Here is a 20,364-nt window from a genome sequence, read left to right as displayed (position 1 = left end):
CAAAGATCTGAACAATGAAGGCATGTGTCCTAAATGCCTTCTTACCCTGCCTACATGTGACACAAACTTCAAAGAATTATCTACATGAATCCCTAGGTATCTCTGTGCTATAGCTCTAGCCTAGGCCCCACTTTTAATTAATTAGGTCTTACTCTTGTTTGTTTTACCAAAGTACAATTCATCGCATTTATCCAAATTAAACTCCATCAGCCACTCCTCAGCCCATTGACCCAATTGATCAAGATCTCTTTGTGATCTGAGATAATCTTCTTCACTGTCCACAATACCATCAATTTTGGTGTCATCCACAAACTTACTAACCACCCATCTATATTCTCAAGTAAATCATTTATATAAATGACAACTAAAAGTGGACCCTGCACCAATCCCTGTGAAACACTGTTGGTAACAGGCCTCCAGCCCAAACAGCAACCCTCCACCACAACTCTCAGTCTCTTGCCATTAAGCCAAATTTGCATCTAAATGGCAAGCTCACCCTGAATCCTACATGTCTTAACCTTACTAATTAGTCTACCATGTGGAACCCTGTCAAAGGCTTTAGTGAAGTCTAAATAAACAACGTCTCCTGCTCTGCCATCATCAATCTTCTTGGTTACTTCCTCAAAAAACTCAATCAAGGTTGTAAGACACTATTTCCCTTGCATAAAACCATGCTGACTAGCCCTAATCATTCCTTGCCTCTCCAAGTGCATGTAAATCCTATCTTTCAGAATCACCTCCAACAACTCACCCACCACCGAAGTCAGACTCACAGGTCAATAGTTTCCAGGCTTTTCCTTACAACCTTTCTTAAACAAAAGCCCAACATTAGCCACTCTTCAGTCTTCCGGCACTTCACTCATAGTTATAGATGATGCAAATATTTCTGCAAAAGTCCCAGCAATTTCCTCCCTAACTTCCCACAATGTCTTGGGATACACTTGTTCAGGTCCGGGAGATTTATCTACCTTTATATTTTCTAAGTACTCCAGCACATCCTCTTCTGTAATGTGAGCCATTTTCAGAACATCTATATTTATTTCCTGAGTTCTGCAGCTTCCATTTCTTTCTCCAAGGTAAAAACGGACACAAAATGTTCATTTATTATCTCTCTCATCTCCCGAAGTTCAACAAAACTCCCTCTCTAGTTGTTCTCTTGCTCTTAATGTATTTGTAGAATCTCTTTGGATTATTCTTAACCTTATCTGCCAAGACTATATCATATCCCCTCTTTGCCTTCCTGATCTTCCTAAGAACGCCCCTACATTCTTTATACTGTTCAAGAGATTAATTTGAACACAGCTGTATATATCTAATATATGATTCTTTTTAATTCTTGACCAGAGACTCAATATCGTTAATTATCCTTTGCTCTCTAATCCTACCAGCCTTACCTTTCACTCTAACAGGGACATAACGACTCTGAACTCTCAACATCACACTTTTGAAAGCCTCCCACTTTTCAGACATCTCTTCACCTGGGTACAGTCTTCTCCAATCAACTTTTGAAAGTTCTCATTCATACCATGAAAATGTGCCTTCTTCCAATTAAAAACTCTAACTTTTATGGAAGTCTTATCCTTTTCCATTTCTATTTTAAAACCAATAGAATCATGATCACTGGGCCCAGAGTGTTTCCTTACTATCATTTCAGTTACTTGCCCTATCTTATTACCCAAGAAAAGGTCAAGTTTTGCTCCTTCTCAAGTGGGGACATTGACATGTTGATAAAGAAAAGTTTATTGAACATATTTAACAAATTCTTCACCATCCAAACCTTTAATAGGAAACCTGGCAGGTCACTGTGTTCTTACCTGAGACAAGAAGGGAGCAGGCGACCACCTTGAGGGTCCCTTTGCCACATCAGGCACAACCTCCACCCTCAAGCTCTGCCCTTCACAGTGTTCCTATAACACCATGTAAGTGGCAGGCAAAGATCATACCCAACAAGAAAGGACCTAACCTTTGTCTCTCGACGTTCAATGGCATAATGATCACAACGTTGTCCAATATCATCATCCGTGGGCAGCAGGTTTACTATTAACTAGAAACTGGGCTAAACAAATATAGTGGCTACAACAGGAGGTCAGAGCTTAGGAATATCATATAATATCACATTGTTTCATATCATATCACAGTGTTTCGTATGCTGTATTGTATCATAAAAGCTCATATCTCCCAACACATTGCCACCATTTTTAAAAATAACATGTCAGCTGTTTGATGGAATGCCTTCCAGTTGCCTGGAATGCAAGTCCCACTAGACTCAAGACACTCAACGCCATCCAGGACAAAGCAGCCCTCTTGTTTGTCATCCCAAGCACCACCTTCACTCCTTTCATCACTGATGCATAGTGGCAGCAGTATATACCATCCAGAAGATGCACTGCAGTAACTCACCAAGGCACCTTTGACAGTACCTTCGAAAGTCATGATCTCGACACCCTGAAGGACAAATGCAGCCACACACATCCTGACTTGTAAATATATCATGGTTCCTTCGCTGTATCTGAGTCAAAATCCTGGAACTCCCTTTCTAACAGTATTGTAGGTGTAGCTATACCACATAGACTTTAGTATTTCAGGAAGGCTGTTCACCATCACCTTCTAGTGTGCAATTAGGAATAAGCAATAAACGCTGGCCTAGCCAGCGACATCCACATCCAATTAGCGAATGAAATAGAACACACCCTTCCAGCATTGTATTTACATCAGGAAATACATATTATTACCACTGCAATGAGTTATGTGGCAAATCATTAATGTTATCGAAGTTCCAGTCTACAAAACTATTCAAGGAGTAGCTGCTGGATATTATGCAAGAAGAGGCGATATTTCTGAAGAAGGGTCTAGGCCCGAAACGTCAGCCTTCCTGCTCCTCTGATGCTGCTTGGCCTGCTGTGTTCATCCAGTTCTACATCTTGTTATCTCAGATTCTCCAGCATCTGCAGTTCCTACTATCTCTGATATACAGCTGGTGCTGTTTGGCAAATTTGAGTTTGTATTCTAATCTACTGTGATTCCTTACTTCCTAATCTTGTTCTTAGGTGAGGTTCTCGCAATGGTTGGAGAGTGGGAGGTGACTGTGTGCTCTGTACCAATCAAGTGATCATAAGACAGGAATGATCATCAATCACTGTTAGCACAGGCCTGCTGGATGCCTGTTCCTTCAAGCTATTTGACACTTGTGTACTAATTATAAGGAAAGAACCAAGCAGACAAATATATTACTATCCGAAGAGATAATTTCAACATCCATACTCAACTACACTAGCACCTACATCCTGGGTTTCTTTCAACGAGCCTAATTATATGGGATCAATGGAGAAAAAATTCTTAAAAAGAATACAGAAGACTGGAATGATGTGGGCATTCATAAGTGAAGCTACTGCTGCATTGCATTCAGCTTTTGGTCAGCTGATTGTTTGACCTTTGAGCTATCTCTGTTCTCTAAAGTTGTGCTTCTTTGAGATGCTTGATTGGCTCTCTCATGTGAAGCTGACCTTCGATCCAACTGAATGCACAGCGGGAAAGGAAACCAGCAGAATAAGAAAAACAAACCTTCATGCTGTGTCCAGATCTGGGACAAGAGGCTAAATTCTGCAATTATTAAAGCTGTGAAGCCTGTTAAAAGAAAGATATTATGCCATAGACAGGCTTATAAGTAATAAACAGCATCTTGAAATTGCAATTGCTTTCGGCAGAAATGTCATTTGGTCAGCTCCATTTTCCTGCTTTAGGGAGCTACTTGTGATAACTGTGCATGGCACAAGCAGTGGAGACTGTGTATATAGACCAAGTATTTTTTTAAAGCACAGCAAGCTTTTAAGTTCAATTTCAACTCAGTAGCAAATCAGACACTCAGTGAGGTGTCCTTTAGGTTTCGATGAAAATAATGTTTTGTGAAATGATGGGTTGGGAGTTGCTCTGAAAGGGACATTTTGCATTTTTCAAGTGGATTGCATTAAATGTATTCAGTCAGATAAAAGTAAATGTCTGCAGCTATCCATGCAGACATGCCACACACTGCTGTCATTCTCGTCAATCTAAAGATGATAGCTAATGTTCTAAGTTTGGGTGAAACTACTGGAGTGTGCATTAAGCTAGAATCTCAAAGATAGGTTATTTATCATCATAATAGCCTATTACAGATAATAGGTTGCTACTCATCCAAGAGACAGTATACATATATATATATAAATATACATATATATAATTGCAATGGTCTCTTTCACTATGAATTGGCTTGCTCTCAGTCATTACACTTCCAATTTTAAGCTAATTTATAAAATATTAATCGCAGTCTGTGAGCCACATGAATGTGAATGATAACTCCCTTACATTCCAAAAAGGAACATTAATATTTGCAGACAAATTTGTTGCCCCTTCCTGGAAATATCAAACAAAACAATCATTATTGCTGCAGTGCTATTCCCACATGAAGTGAGTTATTTTTTCTTCTTGATTATTATCTATCATTTTGTATGATTTAATGACAGGCTTTAAGTAGCTAATATATCATCTTTAATATAATCATATGAAAATAAACATGCTCAAATATGTCATACTTTTTCTAGAAAAAAAGTCATTAAATTATTGACATGACTCAGAAAAGTAAATGACTTATGAACTAGATGATGTAAGTTGAATCAATTAATTCAATTTATGGTTAATTAGTCATGATTTCCGTGATGAATTGAACATGAAAATTCTACTGACTTAGATGAGAAAATCTTCAAGTTTTTGCAAAGTTTTCCACTCCCCAAACGCATTCCCAGCTCAGTTCCTTACGAGTACACTGGAATTAAAATCATCAATTCTCTACTGTCTTGTTATTATGGATTTATAGGACACACTTTATAATCAGGTTAACTCATTTTACAGAGTATCTGCCCACTTAATATTGCACATCAATTTTTAACATGTAAAATATCTAGAAAGTGAAGTGTGTCCATGAATAGGCAGGAAATTCATTTAAATATTAAAGCATAATCAGCCTATCCTGCATGACAGGCCCCAAATTTGTGTACAGAAAACATTCTTCTCATAAATATTCATCACGTTGTGCAACATATAAACATTGCTGACAAAAGAGGCATGCTTCCGAAGCATTTTGCCTTTCACTTATCAGGATAAACACAAGAATGTCAAATTTAAAATCATCATCACAATTTATACTGCAGGGGAAAAAGGAATTTGGGAAATCGTCTCAGATTTGAATTACCTGAAGATCCCATAGTTCCCCATTGCTTTTTGTCATGGCAATACTTTAGCCAATTAGCATTGTGAAATGTTGGAATGATTTGAAGTTAGGTGTTCTTATGTTTTCCTGATGGATGCAAGATTAAAAAAAAAAATCACTAATGTCTCCCCTTTCAGCAATATTCCACTTATGAACATTTGGGAGGGAAGGTAACATAACCAATATTATTGAAGAACACAGTGATGTTATGGCAAACATAGTTTAGCTACATCACTTTTTTTTTCTACAAGAGTCTGGGCTGTATGGGCCTTTAAACTTATTAAAATGTTCTTTCCCAAAGCAGACAGATTGGGCTGTTGTGCTCAGCTATTGGTATCATGAGATTATAGGATATAGGAACAGGATATAGGAACAGGATTAGTCCATTCACCCATCAACCTTGTGCCGTCATTCAAAAGGATTATGGCTGATTTGATTATGTGTACCTTTCCAGCACTTCCCTGCCCATGCCCAGTTACCTGTTATACTCTTGTTGGTTAAAAATCTGCATAACTCAGCCTTGAATGTATTCAATGACATGCACCATGAGAGAGAATTCCAAAACCAAAATTGCTCCTCAATGCCATTTTAAATGGGAGACCCTCATTTTAAAATTGTGCACCTCACCCCATCTTCTCCCAACCTAACCTACGAGAGAGAACATCCACTCAACATCTCTCCTGGCGCATCGTCTCAGTATTTTATGTGTTTCAATAAGAGTTTGTTAGATTCAGTTCTCATCCTTCTAAACTCCAATGATCATAGGCCTAACCTGCTCTTTCTTTCTTTATAAGACGACCCCTTTATCTCAGGAATAAACTTACTGAACGCCTGACTAATGATATGAGACTGTTTGAGCCCACATGTAGCAATACCTGGTCAATGTTCACACTGAAAAGTGGCAAGTAATATTCACACCTCACAGTGTCAGGTACTGACCACTTCCAAAAACAGAGTCTAACCATCCCTTAACAATTTGAAAAGCAAACTGCAGCAGTTTGGCAAAGCTTTGCAAAAACTCTTTCCATTTCTACGATTTCTACCTGCCTAATATAAAAGGCAATCTGGTAAATGGGAACACTATCACATGCATGGTCCCTGCCCATATCACTCACCATACTGACATGTAAAGATATACCATTACTTCATTATTGCTGAGTATAACTCCTAGATCTCCCTACCTCACAGCACTGCGAGTGTACCACCTTAAGGACTGTCGCGGTTCAAGATAGCAACTGACCTCATGCAAAATAAATGGTGGCCTTTCCAATAACGCTCACATCTTTCGAGTGAAAAAAAACATGATCGTTCTTTCAGAAACATTTAAAGGAAAGAATGTCAGGATTTGAAGGATAACGAATGATAGAAGCTGCGCCAAGATATTCAACAGTTAGCATAACATGACTAGCTATACTTATTAAATTTCCATGATCCACACACGCAGGCAATGTCACCCACCATTTAAAGACTATGGAAAACTGCCTTAAACAGCACAGAATCAGATGCGGGGTTGTAATTCTCATAACTAATGGTTGACTTGAAATTCATATACTTTTGAAATAAGTCAAAGCTCTAATAAGAGAGTTGACATTCTAAGAAATATATTTTTATTATAATGACAGTGGAAAAACAGTCATACAATCACAGAATCCCTAGAGTGTGGAAGCAGGCCATTCAGCCCATCAAGTCTACCCCTCCGAAGAGCATTCCACCATCCACCTCCCCCTTCCGCCCCTCTCTATCCCTGTAACACTGCACCTCCCATGGCCAATCCACCTAACCAGCACAGCCTTGGACTGCGGGAGGAAACCAGAGCACAGGGAGAATGTGCAAACTCTACACAGACAGTTGCCCAAAGGTGGAACCGAAACCAGGTTCCTGGCGCTGTGAGGTAGCAGTGTTAACCAGTAGGCCACCGTACCACCCATGGTCCTCTTACCTTGTTATGGATTGTACAGGGGATTTCCTTAAGTGCATAGTCTCCTTAATTTTTTTTCCGTGAGGTTGTGCGCGCGCGCACACACACACGCACAAACATGCATACACGCACACATACAAACACACAAACAGTAACTCAGTGAGGCCAACTTGCATATAGATTGCGCAGGATTTACAGGGAAAATTGAAGTTGACGAAGCAGAGTGACAATGAACAGTGAGAGTTATGTTGAAATTGCTGAGATGAGCAGAGATTCCAAGAAAATTTCACAGCGAAGAGATATAAATGGCAGTATGGTAAAACGATCACAGTAACCTTGGCTGAGCCCTACTGGACTGGAAGAATCAAATTACTTCCATGATGTCACCTGTAGGAGTAGTTGCAGCCAAACAACAGTTTAAAATATTGAAAAACTTTAAATTTAGATACCTTTTGGCCCAAATACGCACTTGGTGCACTCCAGTAATACTGCCGAGGTAAAACCCGGCTCCCTTCAAATTCATTTATGGTCACCTGCTGTCGTCTATCCCCCTGCTTGGGGAGGATTTTTAAAGTACCTTGTAAATCAGTAAGGAACCAGCCAAACATGTCAGTCACCTAAAATGCAAAATTTAAGGAAAAAATGCATTATTTCCCTTTTTCAAATTTGGCTAGACATCTTACTGCTAGCATGTAGTATACATTGAAAAGCATGATCAAAAATGAGACCACTTGTAATTTAAAAAAAGACAAACAATATAACATGGTGATCAAACACATCTCTCTAAAAATCTCAGTCCTGAGGTTCTGCAAGGGCTTTATTCTTCCCTTGTGCTCACTTCACCCAACACGCACACCCTCCAGAAAAATGCCATAATTTGCTGTAAACAGCTGTACCCTGTCTGCTTATGTCAGTCCTTTTCCAAAGTTAAAGAGGACACACTCATGGAAATTCAAGGCCTCATATGCCTTCATGCAGACTGACTGAATTGATACTGAATTTTATTTTTAACCATGTGATTTTTTTTTCAAAGGATTTCAATTGCCATGCACATTGAGGGTTTGTATGATGAAGTGAGTTTGTCAGCCTTAGCTGAGTATCTCGGGAAGAGAAGAAGATATTTCCTATTTGACCTGTTCAGGAATGTTATTACACAACTCTAAAACCAGTAGGACTTGAACCTGGATCTCCTGGTTCGGAGGTAAGGACACTACCGCTGTACCACAATAGCCCCTTGGGGAACAGCAGCAATTGGCCAAAGATGATATCCTTCAGCTGACTGAGCACAAATTAACACTGCTGAAGGGTGAGTTTCTGATTGGGTTCACCCAACTTATAGGAATTAATTGGTCAAACCTAACTGGAAGTGTGATAATGCTTTCAAACATGTCTTACGGATATGACTTAGAGAAAATTAAAGCAATATTTCTCTAAGATCAATTACTACCAGCCACCTATCTAAGCAAGCCCTGGTCACAGCACTAATAATTTTCTATCCATGTAATTGATGGAAATTTAAAAGTACTGCAACCACAATTTCCCAAAATCCATGGTTAATGGATAAACTCTCTGACTTTAGTGTAAGCGCAAAACATTATCCCGCACTCCTCAAAAGCAGTGAAACATAGATATTAGCCAAAGGTTATCTTGTCACTTGAGAACACTTACATTACTGTATCTCCATTGAGAGCACTCACAGTCACTAGATACTCCTGAACAGAAACACCTTTCACAACCATAGTAGTTCTCTGAGCGCAAGTTGAAGAATCCTGCTTTACATTGGTCACAATTTTCTCCTTCAGTATTGGCCTGGAAGTAGCAATCATAAACCATGTTAACTATTTATGATTAATTTTTAAAGTTATTCATGTAATAAAAGACACAGATCATTCCAGGAATAAAAAGAGAGATATTCTTTATGTCAGATCATTTTGCTTGTATCTGATAAAATCACATTATAACACATGTCCCTCTTAACAATGTTATGATTCTGACAGACAGTAACACTGAACAATCAAAACCCAGTATGAAACTTGGCTTGATAAATCGGAAGCATTATTTTGGCAACTTGGTTACTGTGATGAGTGGTCTGAATCATATTCACGAGGTGCTCAAAGGTTTATTACACAAGATAAGAAAACTAAGATTCAACACTTTTCCTAGAAACATTGATAAAATATAAGCCAGAGATCTATAACTCCTATCTCAACTTTAAGATATGTTATTCAACTGACTTGTTCCGGTTTTGCTGATCTAAAAACTTCTTTTCAGCTCTGAGGCCTAGAGACTTTTCAGTCCCAAAAGCCTGACTCCACTAAAACAAAGCAAGTCAGTCACTTTCACAGAAGCGAAAGCAAAATCCACCTTACCTCAATTTTAAAATCCAAATTCCCAAACAATAGTAATATAAACCTTTATCACAAAAGACAGTTTTGAAGTATCACTCATATTACAATCAAAATGTTAAATTGATACAAAGATGTAATTGTTCAGAAAGGATTAATAAATGCACTGTGATTTCCCTCTTGGCTGTTAGAACGTTTAAAAAAAACTGAACTGTTGGCTAGTGACATGTAACTAAATTAGTCATTGCTTAAAACTAATAGGATCTAACACCAGAAGCCTCTCGCAAGTCATTTAAATTCACAAGCAATCACTGAGGTAGTGACCACAATGATATGTTCACCATGGTCCATAGCAGAATTTTGTGCCCTCCGAAAGTTGTGTGCCCTTTACTGAAGCTGGTGCACAGCAACTGGGGAGCCCACTGTTGAGTTATCATCACCATGATTAAATTAGTGGTAGGATGGCATAGGAACAGTGTTCCTCCTCCCCAACCAGACCCTCAAGTAGGCAATCAATGTCTATTTAGGAATCTCATCTTGCTTCTACATTCAACCTGATCACAGTGTCCAACACTGGGAAGGGGAGCCCACTGGTGGCCACCCTCCGCACTAGCTGCATGTCTCTTCAAACCCTCCTCCCCCTCAAATCCCATTTTGTTATGCTCTTCTTGCCATCACTCACCTGTGCATAGGTTCCTCCTTGATCCAAGGCCTCAGATAGCTGTATTACCAGCATCAGCCACCAATTCAACTGTGGCACTGCTGAGTACAGAAAGGCTGACAGCCTCTGACACAGCATCAGCTCTTCACAAGCAGGAATTTTGTCCCTGGGGTCCTTGATCCAAGCAGAAGGCCCACTGCTGGCCTAGCAAAAGCCTGAACGACATAACATTGTGATGGGCCTTCCCAAAAAAACATGCAAGAGTCTCGCCAGATCTCTAGCCAACAGTCAAAACTCCCACCATCTCCCTATCATTTTGTCCAATTTTTCAGCTGACATTTTCAGTGCAACAGCATCACAGTCGACCAACAAAAGTCATTGATTTTAAATCTGAAACTTTGGATGCCTAAAAGAAGCCTTACTCACATATACTGATATGCTGCCTGTGCCAAATTGGCTCTCCAATGCAACTCATTGGTTGGTATTTCTAGCTTGTACCCACATCATCACAGCAGTTGGAAATAATGTATGAGAAATCAAGCAGGAAATTATCATAGTCAATGTTCCCAAAGATAATCCCACAGAAACAAAAAACAGTAAGTATTGCACATAAATGACATTTATAAGTTGTCCAGAGTAGAATTTACCAACCTTTTCAGTTTATCACTCACTAATTCTTACACTTTATGAATATTCAACTTTCAACAACATTGTGAAAGTCCATATACTTGTAACATATTTAGCTGATGAACAGTTAATGATATTTTGATGAAATAATATCTGCATTTTCTGTTTTCCTCTCTTTATTTGCAAATACATTAAAGTGCCAATTTAATTATGGAAAAACAATACACTACCTTGCAAACACATGACCCAATGCATGGGTCATCGTTCAGGCTTCCATCAATACTACAGCTACATGGTACACAATTTGGATATCCAGTGAAACCAAATGCACATCTATCACATTTATCTCCACCATAACCAGCCTTGCAGTGGCAAGACCCAGGAAGCAGACCTAGAATGATAATGAGAATTTGCGAAGTAAAAATCCAAATATGCCACATAATCGTGAAGCAGAAATGTGATATATATTTCATAAGGACATTACCTCCTTCAATGTGCTTGATATCCTTAATACACTTATTATGAAAGGACCCAACTGGATCGCACAAACAAGGTATACATGGATTTGGTTCATAAGGAGAAATCTGGAGAAAGATGTGAAAGCTTGATAGAGGAAAATAATGTGTATATTTCTTTGCTATAACATAATATCACAATTTTTGATTTGTACTACCGTACACCATAATGCACTTTCATACATAAAATGAACGACACCCTTCTCCCCCTCCCCCCAAAATTTGCCAATGCTAGGCTGGGTCAATTGATGTTAAGAATGCTGCCCTCCCTGTCCCAGAATCCTGCAAGCAAATATGACAAAGTTTGCTGTACAGGCTCCCAGTGTGACACTGCCCCGCCTGCTGTTGTTATTAAACCAAACCAAGGGCTTAAATTAGCAGCAGGGCAGAAAGGTTATCCTCAAGGCTGTCTGCTCCAGACTTAACTGGGGCAAAGTAGAGAAGACAATGAGGTCCCAATCCTGCACCGTCCAACCCAATTAAATACTCAAACTCATCTCAGTTATGGGCATTGATCTTGTATGACCAACCTGTGCCACTACCCATCATGTGGCACAGTGGCTAGCACTGATACCTCACAGCGCCAGGAACCTGGGTTCAATTCCACCCTTGGGCAACAGTCTGAGTGGAGTATGCAAATTCGCCCCGTGTCTGTGTGGGTTTCTTCTGGGTGCTCCGGTTACCTCCCAAAGTTCAAAGATGTGTGGGTTAGGTGGATTGGCCATGCTAAATTACCCATAGTGTACTGGGATGTACAGGCTAGATGGGTTAGTCAGGGGAAATGCAGGGTTGGAGGGATAGGATATGGGCGTGGGTCTGGGTGATATGCTCCTCGGAGGGCTGATGTGGACCCGATGGGCCGAATGGCCTGCTTCCACACTGTCAGGATTCTATGTTGTATGAGCTCTCTTTGCAATTACTCACCGTATGTATATTTGTAGCCACCATTCCACCATAGTTAGGATTTGCAGAGCCTGGTTAGTATAGCATGGTAGAGGAAAAGCATTTGATAGTCTAACATACTCATTTATTGCATGATAGCAACTGTGAACTCGGATATACATTGTTAATGAGACTGTAATGAAGACCCAGTTGGTAGACCTGACTCCCTCAAGATTCTTAGTTGTTCTCCCACAAATCCCATATGGCATCACCATGGTGGATTTTGCCAGCACTATCTATTTCGGACCCATACACACTTCTACAACAATTAAAACATGACCTGAACTTTTGGTGGTCTGCACTTAACCAGCAGCTCAAAAGGAGGTGTAGGGAGGTAGGAGGAATGGAAATTCTGGGTCATAATCTTAAATAAGGAAAGTTCACATAACTTCATATTTCTGCCCATTGATTTAAAGGTGCAAGATATTGTGGGTACCCATGAATTTCTGATGGGAAAGCCCACTGGGCATCACGAGTCTTGGATATTAACTTCCTTATATTTTTAAATGAGAAATAATGTGAACAAAAGGCATTGAATCCAATCCCATAACTTCGTTGAGATTAAAAAAAAGAATACTTAAGTATTCACAATTCTGGTAACTTCTGAACAAATATAGCTTCAAAATCTAAATAAAATTCTGCTCCATTATGTTAAATATTAGTAATTTCGAACAATGTACACAATCATTTCTTGTTAATTTCCATATCCAACTGTTATTGTACAAATTTAATGATGATCACAAATGTACGACCATTTTTATCTGTTTCCAAGTTAGTTCCACATGCTATGTGTAGATGCTCCACCTATAGAAGTATTGTTGTGAAACAAAAGTTTCTGTAATGCAAATTTAACCATGATCATTGTGTAAATCCTCAGATTTGAGAAAAAACAATTCAGCAGAAAAAGTTCCTTTGTTAACGTACCCATTCTGGTCTGAAATATTCATCAATGCAGGTCTCACAGTTTATCCCTGTTGTATTGTTCACACAATCAATGCATACACCACCGCCAATGTACTCTCCCTTTATATTTAAACTCTGGCTCCTGTTTGCTACATCTTCATCATAGTAGCAATCTTTAGCTTTTCCATGGCAATTACATTCTGAAATGATAAAGTTTGATAAATGATAAGACAAAATAATGTCACAAATCTTCACTTGAAATAATTGTTCATTCAAGTGGGGTGAACTTATTAAGCATGATTTTCCTTCCTTCAACTTGTAGAACATTTCTCTTAGACCATAAATTCCCTCTAAACACTGCCTTAGACACAGAAGCACAAAGCAGAAAGATTACCAACAGTCTAGTCAGAAGTATGTGCACCTAGATGGCATCAGGCTATTAATCTCTGGGTCTTCCCTCCCCTTATTTTGGGAAATATGTGCTTCCCTTCAACATTAGACTTTATTATTAAGAGCAGAAATTGCCGGAAAAGCTCAGCAGGTCTGGCAGCATCCATTGAGAGAAATCAGAGCTGACGTTTCAAGTCCAGTAACCCTTCTTCAGAACTTCAGATCTCTAGTTCTGGAGAAGGGTCACTGGATCCGAAACATTAACTCTAATTTCTGTCCATGGATGCTGCCAGACCTGCTGAGCTTTTCCAGCAATTTCTTTTTATGTTTTTTATTTCCAGCATCTGCAGTTCTATCAGTTTTTATTTCGGCTTTGTTAAGACTGAAATCCTCTGCATGAACTATTGTGAAAAGAATCACGGCATATAGGTGTTTACATTGAAAGAAAATCGAATTCTAACAAAATATACATATATTTCATGACAAATATTACAATGTAAGACCAGGTTCCAGAGGGTTGATGGGGGTCTCAACCACTTAAGAATTAGTGGATAACCCAATCAGTTCCATGGAGAAGGCCAGACAGAATCAAATGCCGCGCAGGCTCTTAAGTGGCCACTGCTGAAGCTTCCCTCAGATTGAACTCCCAGATTACAGAAGGTCAACATGCTGAGATCTACTGACCCAGTCGGATGCCGTCCCTTCTCCATGCCACAAGTGCCAGTGCGTGCAGCTGGCAACAGAGACGCCAGGTGATTGTGGGATCTCAAACCAAAAGCGAGGGAAAGTTCAAACAAACAAAAACAGAAAGGGCAGGAGAAATCAGCAGGTCTGGCAGCACTTATGGAGAGAAAAGCAGAGTTAATGTTTTGAATTCAGTGACACTTATTTTAGATTTCCAGCACGCACAGTTCTTTGTTTTATTTTTAAGTGACTGAATGTTGGATGGCAATCATGGGATGGTATTCACAGGAGAGCAGCAGTGGGGGGAGAGGGCCAGGACAGACAGCAACTCCCTGTCCAATGCTAGGTTCCTCGATTGGGAATACACAGTACTTGCTGGATAGATGCCAAGAGCACAGGAAATCCATTTGATCCCTGAGCCATGTTAAATTGTGGTTGATTCAGGGAAAAATGGGCATCAATTTGTTCACTAATGAGCCAAATTCACAGTCTGCTGCTGGTGGTGAGGAATGCCAGATCAACCTCTTCTGCTATTTATCAAGGGAAGGTTTGCCACTATGCAGAGACTGGTAGAGTGGCTCTCCCTCAACTCAGCATGTCCAGCCATCAGGTTTCTCACTGCAACAGACTGCATTAAATCCAGCCCATAGTCACAAGTGGAAAAGATCTTTCATTCCATCTTATTTCATCTATCCTGAGAAAACCCAGAGCCCAAATTGGATCCAATATTTTCTTAAACGATCCTTGCTTGTGCTTTTAGCTCCTCAATACAATCTGAAAATTATGTATGAGATAGAAAACATATTCCTGATACCAGTTCCAATTTTATCTTTTATGGGTTTGAAACCCTTTGACCCTGCCCTCAAAGTGCAATGTGTAGACATAATCTACATTTCCCATTTCTATTATTTACAAAGTTCTGTAAGATCAGTTGTGAATGATCTCCTTCTAGATTTAAAAACTTCACTTAAATCATCTTCATCATTTCTGCCTCTAATATTTGAATGTTTCTTTGTGCTTTGGTTACCAGAAATTGATCCAGTATTCTAAGATATGCCCACATCTTTTAAATTGTAGATGTACTCATTGTTGAGTGTTTTAATAAGATAGCACATGTTTTAATGTGAAGTTTTGCATGCAATTCTTGTGCCATAACACTTAACCACTTCCAATGTCATGCTATATTTCCATCTCGCGGTTTTTTTTTTGTATTTGCCTGTCACACTTTTCCGTCACATTTAACTTGATGGGCAATGAAATTTATCTTGTGTTGTAACTGAATACGGATAATAATTCAACAACAGCTTCCTCTATCCAACCAAAAAGCAGTGGCTGGAGGCCGAAGCTCCACAGCAACCCCCAGATCCCAACCACATATTGCTGCTATTTGTTCTTTGTCACTCATGACACTTAACCTCCAAATATAGTTCCAAATGGTCTCTGCTATGCAGAGCAAAGTTATCAGCCATGCAGCAAACAATAATCAAACAGAGCTCTCCGTGCAAGTATATTGCGAGAAATCATTAGAGCCATGCAGGAGTCTGAACCGTTTTTTAGAGACTTCAATGGTACGCCATACCAGACGAGGGCTGTAGTTAGCCCCTGGATCTAATTACAATGGAACTTTTGTGGCCAAACTTGCACTCGTAATAGCGTCATGAGCCAAATGTGCAGGAGATAACGATCATCTCCAAGCAGTCAACTTAGCACTTGCTGTGCAGAAGGAAGGAGTGTAGAATGGACAATAAACACACCAGATTGAACATCACAGCAGCTGGCAGAAAATCAGGGACAGATTTTATGATGTGCCACTGATCATCACACACCAGCAATTCATGAAGGCAGTGGCATACTGTGAAGAAGCCTGCAGGACAGGAAAGCCTCTCAAACTTGTTCTAGCATTCAATCAAATCACAGCTGATCTGTGCAGCAAATTCATCTACCTAGCTTGGATCCATTTAGAATCTTATTTTGAACATGTATTTATGGGAAAAAAAACATTATTGAAGTGATTAAATGATGATTTACCTTTTCTTTAAAATGTTTATATATTAGATTCTCTTGAGTGATCAATCAGGATTTATCATTTTCCTAGTCCTTTGTAATTCTCCCTGCTAGTTTTTGCTTGCTTTCCTTATTCTTGATTCGAGGGATATGGAGGGTCTTGGGGTGGGTGGGGTGGGTGGGGTGTAGACCGGGTAACGGGGAGGAGCACTGGGCAGCCGGGCGGAGCCAGTACTGACAGCGTCCACTGCAAGCTCTGTTCATTGCCACAACTTGTTGCTCTCTACGTAATCCAACAGGTTTGATCGACACACAGAATGGGCAGAGTCAGTGTCAGTATCATGGGCACAAGCTTAGATGCACAAGTGATGAATGCTTGGACACTGTAGGGGATCGGTACGCAGCAGCAACTCCGTTTTGATGTTATAGCTGCCTACTGGCTGCTAAAACACAGATATATTGCTCACTTGGGCAAATAGCAAGGGATGCTGGCTACATTGGCCAAGTAAAACTCTGAAATCATAAGAACCACACGCCTGACACAGTAGCCAGGTGCTAATAACATTAGCATAATGTAAAAGACAACAGTTATCATGGCCAGACATACCCACAACAATTTATCCACCAAATAAAGGAGGGCCCAGACAGAAAGGCACAAAGGAACAAAACAGTAACAAGCCACCCAAATGATTGACAATGTTTCAAACTGTTAAGTGTGCCTCCCTGATTGGCCAGAACTACAGAAAGTTACATAAAACCATCAGAAAGGTATAAAAACAGGGTTCGCATGCACACTGCTCTCTTGAATCTTCTGGAGGCCTTCCAAGGAGACCAGCATGGCAAGAGGCAGAGACCAGCTAACCATCCAGAGACAGAGAGAGAGGATGAAAGCAGCTTCACAGACCCAGTGACAGAGGCAGAGAGACAGTGACTACATAATTCTACAAGAGACCAAGGAAGTTTTGTAACCTTCACGGGCCAGATAAGATTAGACAGAGTACGTTTAGTATTAAAAATTATTGTAACATTTTTCCTAATAAAGTTGGGACTGTTTTGCATTTGTACTGGCTTGTGTTTGTTGTGATTTGACCACTTTGGTATTGTGAGACACCTGGGAAAATTCATTCATAACATTCTGGTTGGAGTTGTCTTCCTAAGACAGCAAGGCAGATGTAGGAGGTCATCACAGGGAATGAGGAATATCCATCGGGCCCCTCCAGAGTCTCTGCCAGGGCCATGGTGAGCTCCGAGAGAGCTGGTGAAGATGCTGTTCTGCTGTTTGGGCTGGTCTGGTGGAGTACAGTCTTTTCAGAGTGGGGTGCATCATCCTGGCCTGCCGAGCTCCGCACAATTGGAGCAGGCAATGAGGCACTGTGATATATGTTGATAAACTGGGAGAACGGAAGCCATCTTCTGAGGAGGAGCCTGAGGACATAGCTCAGTTCCATTGGGTGCTTCAAGCCCAAAAAGGACCTCATTGTCATTGGGTTCCAATAGACAAGAAATGGGTGCAGCAGACTATCATGGCCTGTCAAATAGTCGTTGCTCATCATGTTTGCATGGTGGGAGCAAACTGCAGGCTCTATTCGTTTTGTTTTTGCTCACTTTTGGCAGATGTAAATAAAAGCTAATGATTGGAATTTTCCGATTGCTTGCCTGTGTGAGATGCACCCTATTGGATAATGACAAGATGCTGGTGTCCTATAGAGATTGGAGACAGGGCAGCTGTGACTGAGAGATGGTGTTTAAATGGGATAGCAGCAGACAGATGAATTGTGTGACCTGGTGGCGAAACAGCAATGGGGGTGAGAGAATGAAGTTGTATCTATGAGGGAATGTACCATGTGCAGTGTGACTTTGTGGGGGATATTCCATTGTGTTGCCAGTGAGGGGAAATGTCAAATTGCCAATGCTTGCCCAGGTGCACAAAGCTTTACAAGAGGGCATGGGCAAAAGGCGGATGTCCAGTGAATGATAAATTGTTCCAGGAACAGCAGTTGGTAAGAATCGAACAGGAGGGATGCCATTGCAGTGGGTTAGGTAATTAATGTGGTCTTTCCACAAAACACAGCAAGAAATTATTCCCTCCTAAAAACTTGATGCAGGTTTGCCAAGAAAAACATTAAGGTTCAGCCATGCAGTCTCATTCCTTCAGGTTGTATTTTTTGCTAGGGATTATAAAACAACAAGTGAAATAAATCCACAGAGGCCGGTATCCCATCACCAAGTCACCCTTTAATTATACATGCAATGTACTTGACACTGGTCCGGCTTCCCCAGAGTCCGCTCTCAGAGCGAACAGAACCTCTGACATTCCTGTTTATATCTGTCAGCCAGGGCTCCCTGATTGGACCAGATCAACAGCCCCAATCAGGGAACTCATATTCTATGAGGTCCAGCTGGCTGACCTCATTACAATCACTTCACCACGTTTGTTTCTTATAATTTTATAAATTCTGCTTTTCCTTTCTTTTCATTTCTCCCTCTGTATTCAAGGCTACCTTTCCCTCTTTTTATGATCTTTTCTTACATACCTTATGTGACATGGTATTCACCTGCTCTAACTGAAAGTCCTTCATTGTTGTTTTCCTAATTATTTCTCAATTCTTCAATCTAAATGATTGAGAAGATGTCCACTTGGTAGCTGTGTTCACTCTGGGCCCAAGTGCCCTGTTTCCTTTTCTGGAACATTATCAATTTGCAATTTCAGCAAACGCCCATTAAACAAAAAATTTTAAAACTGTAAATATACAAGGACAAGTCAAATGAATGGATAGAGTACCCAAATGGAGCAAAACCTGAGTCTTCCTTCTTTTGCATATTTCCACATTAAAGCAACTGCCAAGTGTCACTGTCACATAGAAGGATATTAAGTTTTGGGCTCTTGATTTACACATATGTTAAATGAACATTGTGCATGGCAGCACATATAAAAGAAATGGGATATAAATTTGTTCCCTTACAGACTTAAGTCCAGAGATAATCATTGTCCATTACTCACAACCTGCAGCATTCTCTGCCTCAGAAGAATTGACATCAGTCTGTACCAAGTGGCCGGCAATGTATAATAAAAATAATAATAACAATAAAATTATTATTAATAATAAATTGTTTGCATATAGTTCATGACCCTTTTAATACCTTGCTTTGTTATAACGTGCACAATGAATGCAGTAATTTTATTTCAAGGCAGCATTAGCAACATTGTCAAGCTATGTAGGAAGATCGATCAACACTGAGCTAACTTTGGTATTCAAATAGCATTTTTTTTTAAAAAACTCAAGTCAGTTGCTTTGTTTAAGTGAACGGGAAAGAATTTTTTTTCCAAATGACGGCTATCTCTTTGAAGAATGATCTGTTTGTTTATTAACTTACGTTCACATAACTTGCTGCTGTAAAATGTTCCAGCTGCCCATGGTTTTTGATGGAATCCAGGACAGCAACGATCACAACTTTCTCCACAGGTATTGTGTTCACATTTGCAGCTAAATTTCTGTCAGATGAACAGAATACATTCATATTAAATAGACCAACTTTCATTGTTAACTTAAATAGGAGCCAAACTTATTTCACGCCCACAGCCAGCACTTGCTGCTTTGTAAAAACTGTAATAATATCCATTTTCTGCAATAAAATAGAATATATTAGGGAACAGGAACAGAATTAGAGGACACAGCCATTGAGCCTGCTGTGCATTCATTAATGATCATCGACCTCTTTCTTGCCTGATCCTCACTTCCTTTCAGCCCTGAATAGACTTAATGACAGAGTGTCCACATGCCTTTAGAGTAGAAAATGCCAGATTCCCAAACCTCTGAGTGAAGAAATTTTAGTTTGATACTTCCAGCCTCTTGTTCTGAGACTACACCCTCTCAATCTAAACTCTCCAAATTGCAAAAACAACTTCACAGCACATACCATAGCAATTCCTCTCAGAATCTTATATGTTTTAATGAGATTATCGCTCATTCTCCTAAAATCAAGAGTATTGGCTCAATCCACTGTCTACATCCTTAAAAGGGCAACCTTCTCATCCAATAAATCAGTCTTTTTGAATAACATATTTCCCAATGCCCCCTTAAGCACCTTGTCTTTCTCTGTTCATTTTCCCTGTCATAATGTAAGTCAAGGGA

General features: G+C 39.9%; 1 protein-coding gene across 1 annotated transcript in view; it reads right to left on the bottom strand.

The window, feature by feature from the left end:
• Positions 1 to 20,364, bottom strand: part of LOC109914682 (laminin subunit alpha-2-like) — a 378,683-nt gene that overhangs the window by 231,033 nt on the left and 127,286 nt on the right. Inside the window, exons 7-12 of the mRNA XM_048597042.1 lie at positions 19,607 to 19,724; positions 13,175 to 13,353; positions 11,278 to 11,377; positions 11,024 to 11,184; positions 8,829 to 8,969; positions 7,610 to 7,777 (exon numbers count right to left, since the gene is read on the bottom strand). Of these exons, the coding sequence (XP_048452999.1) occupies positions 7,610 to 7,777; positions 8,829 to 8,969; positions 11,024 to 11,184; positions 11,278 to 11,377; positions 13,175 to 13,353; positions 19,607 to 19,724 (867 nt within the window). The remainder of the gene's footprint in view (positions 1 to 7,609; positions 7,778 to 8,828; positions 8,970 to 11,023; positions 11,185 to 11,277; positions 11,378 to 13,174; positions 13,354 to 19,606; positions 19,725 to 20,364) is intronic.

This window comes from Rhincodon typus, chromosome 5, assembly GCF_021869965.1.
Source record: "Rhincodon typus isolate 14 chromosome 5, sRhiTyp1.1, whole genome shotgun sequence".
NCBI lineage: Eukaryota > Metazoa > Chordata > Chondrichthyes > Orectolobiformes > Rhincodontidae > Rhincodon > Rhincodon typus.
This window is presented reverse-complemented; position numbering and strand designations above follow the sequence as displayed.